The sequence below is a fragment of the Pocillopora damicornis genome, chromosome 13, assembly GCF_964200805.1.
Source record: "Pocillopora damicornis chromosome 13, jaPocDami1.2, whole genome shotgun sequence".
In the NCBI taxonomy this organism is placed as follows: domain Eukaryota; kingdom Metazoa; phylum Cnidaria; class Anthozoa; order Scleractinia; family Pocilloporidae; genus Pocillopora; species Pocillopora damicornis.
The window spans coordinates 20,233,463-20,248,740 of NC_142682.1; the positions used below are offsets into that span (position 1 = coordinate 20,233,463).

The following is a 15,278-nucleotide window of genomic DNA, read 5'->3' on the forward strand; positions in this document are numbered from 1 at the left end:
TACTAATTTATTTTTCAAAGACGTAAGTTGAATTCTCAAGAAGCAGCAGAGAACAAAAGGTTTTCTGACCGTACCCGTTAATTTGTTTAGGACTCCAGGCTGAACCTCACTGGTCCTCGAAATGGGCTATTGCTTTATTTAGTCAAGTATTACATAGATAGATCTTATATAAAAGTATGTTATATATATTGTAGCAAAATGATTATCTTTTAATTTGTTGCTGTTGTTACTACTGTTGTTGTCGAAATCTTAAATAACTTCACCGCTGATGATTAACACACCTTCACGGGCAATGGTTTGGACTATCCCGAAACAAACGTAAAAGCGGGGTAACGAAATACGGTGGGGGTCCCTGACGAGCTCTTACCTTCTCTTATGACTGAGGGTCCGGAAGAGGCATCCGGCATAACTTAAAAATTCACTATTCCAAATAATTTCTCTCGCTACTGCTTTCCGCAATTTTATCACGAGAACTGTTTCAGCCCTTGTCCTCTTTCACTACGCATTCGTTTTCTGAAATGCAGAAGCTCTAATGGATCAAAATTTGGTATTCGTGAAAAATTCTTTGAACGCAGATTCCACACCTTACACCGCAGAATTGAGGAGACAATCCAAAGTTCCGGTGCCGCCTAGTTGGGAAAAAAATCCCCTTATTTGCGAACCAATCAAGTCACTGGACTTGGAATCATTCGGTAGTGTCACATTTCGGACACTGACACAACAACCAAGTAGCAGACGTTGCTGGTAAGATATCGTCAAGAGTTTCCTCTGGATTTCTGACGATTTTGCGGCTTCCCTTTTCTTAGCTCTTGCATTGAAGGTTTTTTTCTAACGAACATGAAGTTGTTGTGGACTGTGGCTCTTGTGATCTTCGTCCTCTTCGTGGTAGAGGCAAAAAAGGTGAGATTCTATGTCGTGCAGTTGCTTGTGATCCTCAAAGACTCTGTTATTATCTCCTTGAGTAAGCATCAAGCATTCATATTCATCCTTATATCGCTAACTTCTCGAAAAGATCTCAAAGTTTCAAATTTTATTTGAACATAGCGGATGGTTGGCTCACGTCGCACTATTCCAGAAGCAAGTAAAACCTCATGACAATCGAAATTGTCCTCAACGTGGCAATTTTGACATCGGTCGTAAAGGCGTCCCTAATACCTTCGATGCCTCCGCTTATGACAGATCAAGATTTTCTCTAAGTGAATTATATTGTAGTTTTCAGACTTGCAGTTCATTTGAAAGCGATCGATATTGGAAATATATTTTTTGTAAGAATACTAATCAATTTTGCAGACAGCGACGTTTTTAGTCCGCTGTCCTGTGTCGAGATGTGATATTATTTCAATTGTTTTTTGCGGAGGTGATCCTTGCTCTCCGAATTCCAGGGCTTCCATCGGTGGAATAACTTTGCCTTCCCGAATTTTTAAAGCCACATCTGGCCAAAACTGTTTTCATGTTGCTCTTAGCTTAAATAAGTTATTTGGGGATGTTCCAAAAAGTGTCAATGTTTCAAACAATGTGTCTTTGTTTACGAGGAACAAGACAAATAACAGAGGGAGTCAAGGGTCGATTATTTTACTTGTGAATGCGCGATGTTCGATTGTACGACCACAGTCAACCCAGGCTCTGTGTTTTTCTCAAGATACTGTGGCAATACAGGGTTTCTGTTGGGTTAAATTGAGGTCTGGAAATTGGTAAAAAACACCAGTGAGAATCGATAAAATTCACCATGTGGTTACCTATGGTTGCATTTATGGTTGATGCATCAATTTTTATCTATGAGGAATTATGGGTAATGGAAGAGAACCATGGTATGTTTCATCAATTTCTTGGACAATTTCTTACCACTTTTCAGACCTGAACTTTGCACTATAAAAACAATGTTACCATATTTGATAATTATTCATAAATTTTGGACAACAGGACAGGATTCAAGAACTGAAAAAGTGGGCTCATTGGAATCAGATCAAGAAGGCTGTTCTACAGGAACGCTTGCCAACGGCCCGTAAGTTTTTTTAAAAGACTGACATTGACTAGCTCAAGGGGAAAATGTAAGAATTAATCTATGGATGAAATGGGTGTTTGGTAATTACCAAAATGATATATCTCTGAAAAAAATAGGAAACAAAAGGATGCATTTTTTCCAAGAGTGGATGAGAGAGAACAGTAAATAGAAGTACCCATTTTGTTTTTAGTAGGATTATATGTGGATCCTGTCTAGCCTTAAACACATCAGCATAGTACTAAAAAACATCACTAACAATGAAAATGAATGACTGTGAATATATGAAAATCATAGATGTGACCTGCAAACAAAAAAAGAATATGAAAGTGATCTTTGTGGCAACTGCTTAAGTAAAGTCCACTATATTAGAGAAAAAATAAAAAAGAAACCCTTCATTTCCACGATTGGGCGGCCTGTGTAAGAGATGGTTTGATCCTTTGACTCCCAAAAGTGATGAACACATACCTTCTCCCTTTAATATCTAAACATTATCTGGCAAATAGGTCATGAGAATACTCAAAATTATCAGGCACAAGTTGCCATCTTGATCTAACACTAAATTCTCGTAACTTTTCTAAAAGAAAATATGTAACAGTTACAGGAAAGACTTAACATTCAGATCTTGGTAGTTAAAGGTTTTAATTTTTGTATTGTTATTTTGAAACTGTGATTTCTATCTTGATAAGGAACACTTAATTACCCAGCTTATCATTATGATAACTGTCTTTTCATATATGTTCTTCAGCTGACACAGAAAACTGCACAGCTTTGCCAGACCGTCTGTTGGATTGGTTCCATGTCTTGCGTGCAATGCACATCAGGGAGGAGCAGAAGAAGAATGGTGATTTTGAATCACAAAGGCCTGGAGAGGCAATTCCACACTTGAAACTGAGGGAAGCAAAGATGCCTTTTCCATCAGGTGTGCAATCAGATAATGAACTTAGATCTGGTCATTTTATATTTCCACTGTGATTTCTCTTCTGTGTTTGTATAATTTAGTGGATTGTCTTCATGCATTGTTTTTCTAGTGGGTAAGTTAGAATGAGAATTAAGTTGCCCTGTTGATAGGAAATCTTTTAAACCAGAAAGAGAAGAAAACTTTTTTCTGGTATTCAACTGTGCTTGCCTTTAAATTTTATTATCGTTCAAATTCTTGTAGCTACAGCTGTCTTTGTTTCTGTTGAGCGATTACCTCTAAATGTTTGTGAATGTAACCCCCTATTTTTCCATTGGAAATGCGGATAAGCTATTCCTAATTTTGTGATTGAATATATGTGTCTTTTTCAATATGTTAAGGCTCTGATCAAGGTGTCATCCGAGAGCCAATTAGTTCTGTGTTCCGTCTTGTGTTGGATAAAAACCATGATGGTGTGTTGGATGAGTCTGAACTGGAAGTCATTTACGACATTGCAACAGAGCCTTGCATAAAAAAGTTCTTCAAGAATTGTGCCAATGAGAAGGAGACCTTTACTGAAGCTGAGTTTTGCAGTTGTTTCATATCTGTTGGTAAATGGAGATTTTCTCTAGATTTTTAATAAATAAAAGGGAGTAGAAGTATGGGTACCAGAAAATAACTCTAAGCATATTTATATGCCAGATGGGAATTATTTTGTGCGTACTGCTATGTTTTGAAAATAATAATTTGGATTCATTATAAGTTGATTATTATCAGTTGTGGCCAGGTGCAGTAACAAGTCTAGAACAAATTACAGGTAAAAAAAATTATAAATTTGAAAAAACAAACTATTTAATGCCGAAGCATCAGAAGAAAGTCAAGAATATAACTAAAGACAAGTCATTCTTGATTGCACTTACTGTTTCATGCATCAAATGTTCAAATGTTCAAATCAGTCTACATTGTTTTTTAGAACCACCCTGCTTGCACAGGCTGCGTAAACACCTACCAGCTCTTCTCATCAGAGGAGAAGCACATGTCCTGCCTGGTGTTTACACTCCCTCTTGTGACGAAGATGGCTTTTATTTGCCTCGTCAATGCAGAGCTGCAGACCGTCAGGGAATAAAGGAATGTTGGTGTGTGGACCGACATGGCAGCAAAATTGAAGGCCTTTCAGATTGTGGTGGGTATTCTGAGATGTGTGTCTAGTTGTATGGTTGGAGGTTTCATAATTTTCTTTTTCCATATGGTCATGAAGCACTCAGCTATGAGCAGTTAGTAACACAGGGGAATGTGCTGATAAATCATCTCCTTAATGCTACAGAACATTTTTTTGTTTATTGTTTCAAATTTATCCAGTTTTCACCTAGTAAGAGCACAGTAAATTGCCTTGTATAGTCTACTAAGTTTGCAATAATTTGCACTTAAGAAAAATATCTCTGTTATTTTTTACACCAGCATTCCAAAGGACATGAACTTACAATTCTTTCAGTTTGAATTATGTTGTCTATAGCCAAAAACATGTTAATTCGATTTTAGCTCCGCAGGGAAAGTTTTTTAGGTGTACTGATTTTTGCCAACTCATCAAACAGATATCAGGGATGGGATTCTTCAACTATGAAATCCCACATCACCATCTCAACACTATAGGTTTTTTTTTATCTTTTAAAATTGCCAGAAAAGGAATCACATACACCCAAGGAAATCCGTTGACATTTTCACATACAAAATGTGAATTATTCAACATAATTCAATCAGGAAATTGTAAGAATATGTTTATAGTGAATAATATTTTTATCTTTTTCAGTGGACAACACAGAACCGACTAAGAGAGAAGAATAGAGGAGAAGCCACTTATGAATCAGTCACCTTAGATTCTATCGTGCTGAGTATTCTTGGTCTTTTAATGTTTTAGCATTGATTACTTAGACACCAGTTTAAGTTACTGCAGCAAACTGTGAAATGTTATAACCTTAAAATTTTACCTTTGTTTGCTCGGAATATTTGAATTGAGATAGAAGATAAATGTAACCGAAAATAATTTTGATATATTTTTCTTAACTAATTTTGTATTAAATCATTGTAAAGAAAGGCAAAGTGTTAAGTAGTGGGGTTGGTATAGTGCAGCATGCACTATGGGTTTGTTGAGAGTATTTTTCACTTCTTAATAAAATTAACAGACTGTCTCTGGAAAGGGAATTTTGTGTAGTCTTTTGACACTCTCAGTAGTTCTTTTCCCAAATTTTATGTACATTGCAAGGAGGTGTTTGACAAGCTAAAACCCTTATTCATTTAGAAGGGTATTGCTTGTGACACAATGAATCTAATAATTGCCTAGAGCCCACCATCTAGATCACTGCAGCTCAGTTGCAAAGCATTGTCGTAGAAATCTGAAGGTCCAGGGTTTGATCGCTCATGTGTGGCTCTGTACTTAATTTATATCAACCTCCTTAGAACGACGATAAACGACTTTCTTTAGTTCACGACAAAGCTCATCTTCCTTGAAAAAGATAATGATAATTGGAGTTGGAGATGTTCCAGAAAACTTTTAATAAGATGCCCCTTGGTTATCAGCTGAGTTCTCCTTCACTTCTGTGTCATCCCCCCTCCCCCTTCAAGAAACTAGCCTGAGAAACTTCTGCCATAATGGATGATGTTTCCAAAATCTTCAGTTCACTACAACTTTCTTGAACGTGTTTGGAAATTCAGTTAGCGGTCACGGCCACGTAGAACCACCCATTATTGCGTAAATGTAGGTTAAACATAGGAATGGCATGGGTAAAATTTCCGAATGTGCTGAATGGGCGCACCCTAAAATTCGCAGAGTTATTTTCACGTGGAATTTCCGGTTTGGAATTGTGGCCCAGCAGACGTCACGACTTTTTTGCAGCTTCTATTTATAGAGAAGAGTCCTCGGGCTCTAGCGAACCGACGACGGTATGGCGGTTAATCACATTGCTTTGCCTTGCCTTTTTCTTGCGCTTCTTGTAAGTTCAATTGCATGTTTTTCGTGCTGGAAATATTTGTTTCATGTTTTTCATAACTGCTGATTCTCTCCACGTCTTTCCTGCTAGGTTATTGGCGTGAAGAGCCGGGAAGATTTCGATGAAAGTTCTTCAGGTATCGATTACTTTCATACAAGTCATAATTGAAAGCTTCAGCACAGCTTATATGACACAGAAGACAAAATTTGTCTTCGCTAGCGCTTTTTAAAGTTCTTTCGTAAGTGTGGTGTAGTCTGAAATGCGAAAGTTGATTGGTTGTTGTCAAGGCGCGCTTGAAGCAGTTGGTTTCTTCCGTTTGCCTTCAGCGTCTCACAAAACATCTGTGCTGAAGTTCTCAAGTAGAATATAAATTTCATGAATGTTGTAGGTTGTCAAAAATCGGTTGAAATGTCGTAGCTTAGATTGACAAAAGTGAGACGGGAAGGATAAAATGTCAATGTCTAACTATAGCACATGACAAAAGACGCAACAATATTGAAAGTTGGCTGATTCATTCGTAGAATTTGGTTTGCTTACAAATTTATTATTGTACCTTCTTTCATATGCCGTGTTGACTAGCCAACTTTGCAACTGTGTTTTTAACTGTCACAACTAGCCAGCAGGGAATATTATAGGGCATTTTACAAAAGCTGTGATAACTATCGTTATCAATCGATTGTCGCCCATCGAATAAAATTAATGGAACGTTTCTGATTGTATTGTGATTAGAAGAGAACATATATGTATGGTACAACTATGAAATCCTCTCTGTCCTTTTTGTTCATATTACAAGCCAGTCAATGCGGATTCAATCCCAGCTGAAGGGAGACCATGACCATTTTTCTGTTTGACATCATAAATAATGTGTGTAAATTGTTGTCAGGGAAGTAGAAAGCGATTCTTGGAAATTAACACTACCCTGGAATAAATTAATTAATGCGGTCCTTAATTAAGTGATGCAGCATTGAAAACTTTCAATATCCAATAAAACTGTGGCAAATATGCCATAGATGAGGGAAACCAGCTTTGCTGGCCAAATTACAGAAAACAGGGCTACTTTTAACCATCCATTAAACAAGACAACTCATTTAGCTAGCTTGCTCTTCCACTGCTGAGCCAAAGGAGCCACTTAATATATTGTTGTAAGAGTTCACACGCATGTTCCCTCATTCACTAATGAGCCTTATGAGCCAAATGAGCCACTGAATATATAAATCTTGGACTAACATGCTTAAGGATTAATCTCATTCTTTCATCCACTGCCTGGCCAAAGGAGCCAAACATTAGCCACTAAATATATATACCCTAGATTATTCCTCATTATTTCATCCACTGCTGAGCCAAACAAGTCATTAAATATTGAACTTATGCATGTATTCATCATTCCTTGTTTTTTTTATTCACTGCTGAGCAAAATTAGCCACTGAAGAGAGCCACTGTATATATGTGTTCCTTCAAAAGTGGCCCTGTATTGTGTAGTTTCCCTGCTTTCCTAACAGAGAATGCCATTGTCAAATGTCTAGAGAGAGGTGACGTTATAAACCTCTAAAATACTGTCCACTGAATAGTCCTAACAGGCATTCATCTCTACAGATATCTGCAACCAGGAAAGAAAACCTGGCAGGTGTATGGCTATTTTTCCAAGATGGTACTACAACAGTGCATGGAAAAACTGCACAAAATTCATTTATGGAGGATGTCAGGGAAACAAAAACAATTTCAGGACTAAAGATGAATGTGAACGGACATGCCTACGTAAAGGTTAGTCTAGTGAGTGAGCAGTGCAACAATATACTGTTCAGAGGTTTCATTAAGAAATTTAGTTGCAAGGAAAAAGTTTAAAGAAACAAGAGCATATTCCACAAGTCTGAAAAAAGGCTTTAGCTGAATTATTCCCACATTCTCAGATGCTTAATGAATCATCTCAAATACTGTATTCTTCCACCCTTTAACTCCCAAGATCTTTTTAGTAATTCTCTTTACTGCCTGCTATGCAATTCTTCTGATTTTACTTCTGAGAATTTGGTATTGGATCAACTAATAATCCCCTAATTGATACTTTTCTTGGTTCTCATCACTTGCTGTCTTGATTTTGTATTGATATTGTAAGGAGAAATTGTGCCTGAGTCACTCATGAGAGTTTAAGGGTTAATTAAGTTCTCAAATGTAGTTGTTCAGTGCCATTGGTAATTTATTTAGTATATATTTTTTTCTTTTAGGAGGCAATAAATTAAAGACCTCTGCTGAAGAACCAGTAGATGAAGAATATGACGAAGAACCCTGCAGAGAAGCATTAGAAGGCTCAATTCCACTGAAAATAAACTGTTTCAAAGCAAAGCTGTTTTATAGAGGGCTCTGTCGACCATCCCAAGGTACACCTGTTCAGCAATCTCCATTTGAGGTGAAGCACATTCTGGCCTGTAAGAAAGCTGGTTTCTCTTTACCACTGAAGTGCTCTTTACATATACATCACAGCAAGTGGACATGTGTGGATAAGTCAGGAAAGAAGATTAAATTGGATTTTGCTAGTACATGTGGCTTTAATCTCTGTCATAAACATCATTAAGGACACTTGTGTTGGAATGGCTCCTTAACAAAAAGTTGTATTCATTTCATTATATTAATCGTTTGTGCCACATTGTAATGACACATGTACTTTTCTAGAATGTTAAAATTTGGACTTTTTCATAGAAATTTTCTTTTTTTCTATTTTTAATAAATTGTTAAACTAAATGACAGATTGAGCCAAGTTGCAATTTAGATTTTTTATGTCATATACCCGTCCTCTGTGTTACACAGGGACATTAAAGTTAAACTCCTTCCTTAGTGCAATGTTGTTATGAATAAGGAACAAGACTAGTAATGAATAGTATTTCTTTGCATTATTTAAGATATTTATCTGGACATATTTATCCTGAATGTTAACGATGTAACAACTTTATATGTATGAATGAATTCTAGCAAAGAATAATAAATGTTTAGTTTATATAACACAATTGTTAGTAAGAGTCACTTGTTCACCTGCATTTGTAACATGCAGCTGCTGTAAACTTGAATATGCTAATTGTGAATTGCTACGCCATTGGTGAGCAATGATGCTGATGGGAAACACCAAAGCTCAATAGAGGACTGTAACAAATATTTGTCGAGGTCTATTCCCTCGGATTTCCCATCCTTAACGTTTTCAGATTTTACCAGTACAGAAAACAACAACAACAGCAGCAAACTAAAGTTCTACTGGACACACATTGTCCATGGTATTTAAGTAATCCTTTAATTTACCTTCTACTCAATGTCACATCAGTAAAGTTGTAGTATTGACATCACTTAGTTGCTCAAAAATTGTGTTAAAACCGCTTTTCCTTGCAGTGCCCCCATACAGTTACCCTCTCAATTCAATTAAAGTTTTCCTTATTCCTATCAACACCCCATGTCATGGAATCTTCTTCCCTTTGTATACCTCCAGCCTGGAAATGACATGCCTTTGGAAAGAGCATTGCCATGCAGCTCATTAACCCCATACACCATAAAAGTGACCAGAGTCTAGCATCTCCTGACTACTGCAGAATCATTCATTTGGGATCATAAGAATAAAGGAAATGATCACCAGTTAAAGAAGTTCCTGATTGTTAAACAAATTCTCCTTGTCAGCACCTTAGAAAATGTATAAACAACTGTATGGAGAACGTGCATACTGATGTTTAGGTGTAGAGGGTTAATGATAGTGTCTCCTCAGCACCACCCCTCCCTCTGTGTGTACAAAATGCAAGAGGCTATCAACTGCTATCAAATGTCAACCGATGTCTTGCTCCTCAAGGTTTCACTGGTTGCGGATCATGTCTAAAAGTACACACGAGTAACCACGGGTGACTACGAATGACCACGAATGACCACGAGTGGAAAAATTTAAAAAAGTTAATCATTAACTATAATAAAAATGCTAATAAGAAAAAAGATATTACAGTGAATTTAATGAGAAATATTAAAGGAAAAAGAACTGTAGCCCTCATTCATTAAAAACCCCGAATAAAAGGAAAAAAGTTAAATGCCCTGATGTTTCCGTTATTATTTGCTTGTTTATTTACACAATGACACCGATCTGTCATTCTGCATCGCTGATTTAGACAACCAAAAAAAGGATTTTAAGCTTTCTGAATGACTATTTAAAATAAAAATATATTTAAGATAATTAATATATTAATTTTATTAATAGATACTTGAAGCATTTTCAAAAGTTATTTATTGCGGCTAAACGATACGATTGCGTTACTTCAGTCGACGACCTATAGGTCAAACTATGAATGAAGAGTTGAAAACTAGACTTGACTTATAAGCTTTCATAAAAGCTTACAATAAAATCACGTGTCATGCACAAAGTCGATAAATGATTCCAAAAACGGAAAAATCAGAGAATTTAACTTTTCTCCTTTTATTCGGGGTTTTTAATAAATAAGGGCTAAAGTTGTTTTCCTTTGATATTTCCCATTAAATTGTCTGTAATATTTTTCTTCTTATTATTATCTTTATTTTAGATAATGATTAACTTTTTAAAACTTTTTTCACTCGTGGTCATTCGTGGTCATTCGTGGTCAATCATGGTCATTCGTGGTCACTCGTGGTCACTCCTGTGTACTTTAGACAGGATCCTGGTTGCGTGAGATCCCAAAGGCAATAGGCGGGGATTATTGAGAGAGGTTGAGTTGAAAATCAATTAAACTATCAAGTTCGATTACTTTAATTTAAGCAAATGGTTGTTAATGATGAGAGTTATTTTTTGATCACACTTCCGTTGTATGTCGTGCTTTTCGGAAAATTTAGCAAATTGCACGTTGGTGAGCGATAAGGACATATTGCACACTAAATTAGGAGAAAAACAATCGATAATTGTTTCTTGTTTGAGGGCAAGATATCGGCCTCTTTGATGTTTAATATTATCTGAAAAACGATCTCCAGTATCTTCTGGCGCAGTGCAATCGGCCCCTATGAAAAATTTGATAAGCCTGTTACCAGAGGGTATGAGTGACAGCTCAGCTGTTATTACTCTCTAATCTGGTTGCTGGTACATTTCCAAATACGCCCCAAAAGTAATGAAAAATCTCAGCATTGACGTGAATAAGCACCTTGAAAGATCAAACTTATTACATTAATATCCAACTTGAGCTCAAAAACAGTCCTTGGAACACGAATCACTCCTTCAGAAATAAGTATGTCTAAAACAGGAACATATTTATCCTTCGCAGCTCTCACAATTTGCTTTCTGTTGTGTTTTCTGCTGTCACACGAGCATCGACGACTGCAGCGGCGGGTAGAAACACTGGAACACGCAGCTAAACCATGTAGGTATTGTTTTCATAACCACTTTGCTGTTGGCTTCGCTAGCTTCAAACGGCTCCTCCTCTAATTTCACTCTATACAAAATCCAGTTGTAGAGCTCTCTCTTTCTTTTTGTTTTTATTCAATGTTACTTTCCCCTTCCGTTATTTTTTGTCGTTTATGTTAACTTGGAGTTTCTCGTCATACCTGTCATTTTCGTCACACCTGTTATTTTCATTTCATCAATTGGCAATCAGGACACTCAAAAACAGAAGTTGAATGCACTGCATGTGATAAGTTCGGAAGTTTTTATCTGCCTAATAATAGGATTATGAATACCGCAGTATAATTTAGTGTGCAGGTCGTTTTTGACAAAGTAGGAAGAGACCAAAAGGAGGAGAGGTGGACATTGGCATCGCTACAGATTTCATTAAACGAAAATAAACAACAAATAGATAAACCTTGAAATAATTTCTCCTCAGTTGTTCTCTTAACGAGATTTTGTAAACAGCTTAGAGGTGCACGGTACTGTTGTTCCTCTCGAGAAGGATCCTCCTGAAAAAAAGGTCCCATATAAAATGTCCGAAAAGTATTATTGTTCTCCTCCGACACTGTATGAGCCACGCCCATTCAAAGTTATTACAGTGACTCTCGTCAACTAGAGCTGGCATTCAGCTTTCTTTTGACTTGCGGGGAAAAAAATTGTCTAACTCAGTACCTCCGGAACTAAATTGTACTGTAAAACAATCCCCTTCTGTTGTTCCGTAGAAGAAAAAGTGCTGCCAGAATTTACAGTAGCGATCATTTCGACTACTCCTATGTGATGGTCAACAGTCGACTTTGAAAATGAACTTGTCCCAATTTAGCGCTCATCTGTTTTTAGCTATGAGATAGTATGAACTATTAAGATATTCAATAACAGTACCTAATACTGAACCATTCGAACGCTTCAGATCTGGATGAAACAAACGCTCGTAGAGCCAAGAGGGACAACGATGATGTTATTGAGCATGACTTGGAGTGCAGTCAGAAATTGATAGCATGTGTACAGAAGTTCACTGAAAATCAACTGCGCTCCCTTCTTGAGAACAAGATCTGTGTAAATGACGAAAGCATTTGTGTTCAAGGACCCGCAGGACCTAAAGGTGATAGGGGACCAGCTGGAGAACGGGGCCCCCAGGGACAAAAGGGGGATACCGGGCAGCCGGGGGTAAAAGGAGAAAAAGGTGACTCAGGTAAGCCGAGGTTAATCTTGTACCCAGATCTTACCGTGAAACAGTTACATTTTTTTTTATTCAGCGTTATTTAGACTCATCCAATTAAACTAGTTTCAAGGACGGCAGGTGAATAAAATTTTATCTAGATGGATTTCGGACAAAGTCACGTCTATGATTTTTTACCCTAGGGGCCGGTGCTGATGGACTTTTGACGCCCTCCATGCCAGCTTTTATTGTAAAACCACAGCCTGTAACAGTGAGAGAGAATGACACCGCCTCCATTCTCTGCATGACCGATGGAATGCCGAGGCCTGATGTGATCTGGAGTCGAGAAGGCGGCCAACTGCAGAACGAGAGGAGTTTTACTTTGATTGACGGCTCCTTAATGATAATGGACGCTGTCCTTAATGATCAAGGTACCTACGTTTGCAAAGCGTTGAACTTTGTTGGTGAGGTGGAAGCGAAGGCAAACTTAACTGTGTTAGGTAAGATGTAGTTATGGAACATAGATCGGTAATTAAGTCAGACAATTTAGGAGACCGGGTAATCCGAAAAAGGGTAATTTAGTATTATCAACTGATTTGATAACGTAAATTGGCCACCGTAAAGCCGGTTAAAAACTGACGTTTAGAGCGTAATCCCCTCGTCAGAGCGAACTCTTCAGGGTGGCCAATTTACTTTATCAACTCAGTTAATAATACTAAATTACCCTGTTATACTCTCCCACCGACCCAGCACCACAGTTTCTTCATTAGAAAGTTACCCCCCCCCCCCTTAATCCGAAAAAAGTCAGTCCTGAATACCAGAAAAACGGCTTTGTTGATTTTTGGGGGGGGATCACAAGATGGGGGGGATTATTCATCGCCATCAAAGCATGAAGGCGGGGATCATATGCATAATAATTATAGAGCGACCTCCCCCACCCCCACCCCCTCTCCAAAGTAATTAACAATGACCTGTCCTGTAGGGGATTACGAACCAAGCACGATCCACTGATTCAGATCTTCTTCCTACTTTCATTTCAGTTTTTTGCGAGGTGTTATCGTTCCAGTCTATTTGTTTGCTTACTATTCTTTTTTATGTTTGTTTGTTATCTGTAGTTCCCGTTCGCATCTTAGACCATTCGCCCCACAAGTTCGTAGAAGAGGAAAGCGAATTGACACTCCGCTGTCCTGTATTTGGAAGACCTGAGCCGAAGATCACGTGGAATAAAACTTCCGGTGCCCCCTCCGCCTGGGAAACGTTTCTAAATGAAGAAGAATTAAGATTTAACAAAATTGAGCTTGAAGACAGCGGCTTCTACACATGTCTGGCTGAAAACATCTTTAACAAAGTCGTCGTTATTCTGGGTGTGACTGTAGTTCCTCGTTTGAAATTTGTTATCGTTCCAAAGAAAAAGACAGAGGTTCATGTTGGCGATGACGTAGTTTTGACATGCGTAGCATACAGTGGAGAATTCATTCCCGTTGTCACGTGGTCGAAGACATCTGGCGGTTTACCTTCTGGGTCTCGTTTAGATGAAAATGGAACTTTGTTCATCGCTAACGCATCTTTTGACGCCACTGGTTCTTATGAGTGCATTGCGAAAAATATCATCACTTCTATTGAAATTGAAGTGGAAGTGGACGTACTGGTCCTAACTTGTACTGAATGGAGAAAGCTTGGTTACACAGAAAGTGCAGAGTACCGGATTGATCCGGATATTGAGGGTCCAGTTCCTGCGTTTCAAGCGCTCTGCGACATGGAGGATAAAAATGGCGTCGGAATTACAATCTTTCGTCACGACAGTGAAGGCCGAATTCAAACTTTCACATGTGATCCACCAGGCTGTTACAGAAGAAATATCAACTACACAACAACTTCATTGGCTCAGATTGTATCGGTGATCAATGTCTCGTCTCACTGTGAACAATTTATCCGATACGACTGTATGAACTCACTGCTACTGAACCAAGGTATGCCTGTAGGCTGGTGGGTGTCACGTGACGGAGAGAAGATGAAGTACTGGGGAGGAGCTCCACCTGAAAGTGCAATGTGTGCATGCGGAGTAAACAACACGTGCGCTAAGGGAGGAATCTGTAACTGTGATGCTAATGACTACGTCCTTCGCCGTGACGAGGGGATGTTGACGGACAGAGCCACCTTACCTGTAACTCAGCTAAGATTCGGAGACGCTGGCAAATTTAACCGCGAGTTTGGATTTCATACACTTGGGGAACTGAAATGTTTTGGACTTTTTCAGTAAGACGTTCGGTATTTCAATATTCCGGTCGCTAAGGTGTGACTGCAAAACGTTCCCGGAAGATTGTTTTGCAAGGACACTCGCCTGGTCAATATTCAAAACCGTTATAGTACTATGTTAAACTGAAGATTTGCTACGAAATATAAGATGGCCTACAAGTGTAACTGGCTGCAGCTATAGCGATTTAGTTATTTGTCATATCATAGTCAAAATACAGAAACTTAGTTCAAGGACTAAGTGAATCGGGTGATAAGAAATTATTCAAAGAAAATGAAGACGGCTAGAATGTAGCAATTCTCAACTAATGATCACATAAACCGCCAAACCCGCTTTTTCTTGGTTTTATAAGAGGTAATCAATATACCGACATGCTATTAAGTATTGCTAGACACTTGAATTCTTTAATAAAGCGTATAATCTTTATTAAATACACGTTGTGTAAAACGTACCCTTTCGATAAAAACACATTTGAAGACACACATATGAGTATTATACGTTGCTGTGGGTATATCCAACTTAGTTAATCAAAAATAATATGAAATGAAAATATATTGTTCACTATCTTATTCAGCTATATACAACATTAAAGCCTCCTCGATTCTTAATAGCTAAAGGGAAGGACTGG

At 37.9% G+C, this 15,278-nt stretch overlaps 3 protein-coding genes across 4 annotated transcripts; all 3 read left to right on the forward strand.

Annotated features, from left to right (window-relative positions):
- The first annotated feature begins 209 nt into the window (after positions 1 to 209).
- On the forward strand, positions 210 to 5,091 carry LOC113665156 (testican-2). Its single transcript, XM_027180816.2, has 6 exons — positions 210 to 900; positions 1,921 to 2,002; positions 2,748 to 2,921; positions 3,299 to 3,508; positions 3,871 to 4,080; positions 4,705 to 5,091. Exons 1-6 carry the CDS (start codon positions 838 to 840, stop codon positions 4,737 to 4,739), a joined length of 774 nt encoding a protein of 257 aa, XP_027036617.2. The 5' UTR covers positions 210 to 837; the 3' UTR covers positions 4,740 to 5,091.
- Positions 5,092 to 5,651: 560 nt separating this feature from the next.
- LOC113665167 (uncharacterized) lies at positions 5,652 to 8,877 on the forward strand. 2 transcript variants are annotated; one of them, XM_089191579.1, is made up of 4 exons: positions 5,652 to 5,834; positions 5,972 to 6,017; positions 7,475 to 7,642; positions 8,101 to 8,877. In XM_089191579.1, exons 1-4 carry the CDS (start codon positions 5,667 to 5,669, stop codon positions 8,445 to 8,447), a joined length of 729 nt encoding a protein of 242 aa, XP_089047705.1. In that variant the 5' UTR covers positions 5,652 to 5,666; the 3' UTR covers positions 8,448 to 8,877. The 2 variants fall into 2 exon arrangements, with proteins under 2 accessions (XP_089047705.1, XP_027036628.2); XM_027180827.2 differs by having other exon boundaries at positions 5,772 to 5,884.
- Positions 8,878 to 10,954: 2,077 nt separating this feature from the next.
- On the forward strand, positions 10,955 to 15,132 carry LOC113686743 (peroxidasin homolog). Its single transcript, XM_027204412.2, has 4 exons — positions 10,955 to 11,217; positions 12,148 to 12,429; positions 12,600 to 12,896; positions 13,512 to 15,132. Exons 1-4 carry the CDS (start codon positions 11,088 to 11,090, stop codon positions 14,654 to 14,656), a joined length of 1,854 nt encoding a protein of 617 aa, XP_027060213.2. The 5' UTR covers positions 10,955 to 11,087; the 3' UTR covers positions 14,657 to 15,132.
- The last annotated feature ends 146 nt before the right edge of the window (positions 15,133 to 15,278 follow it).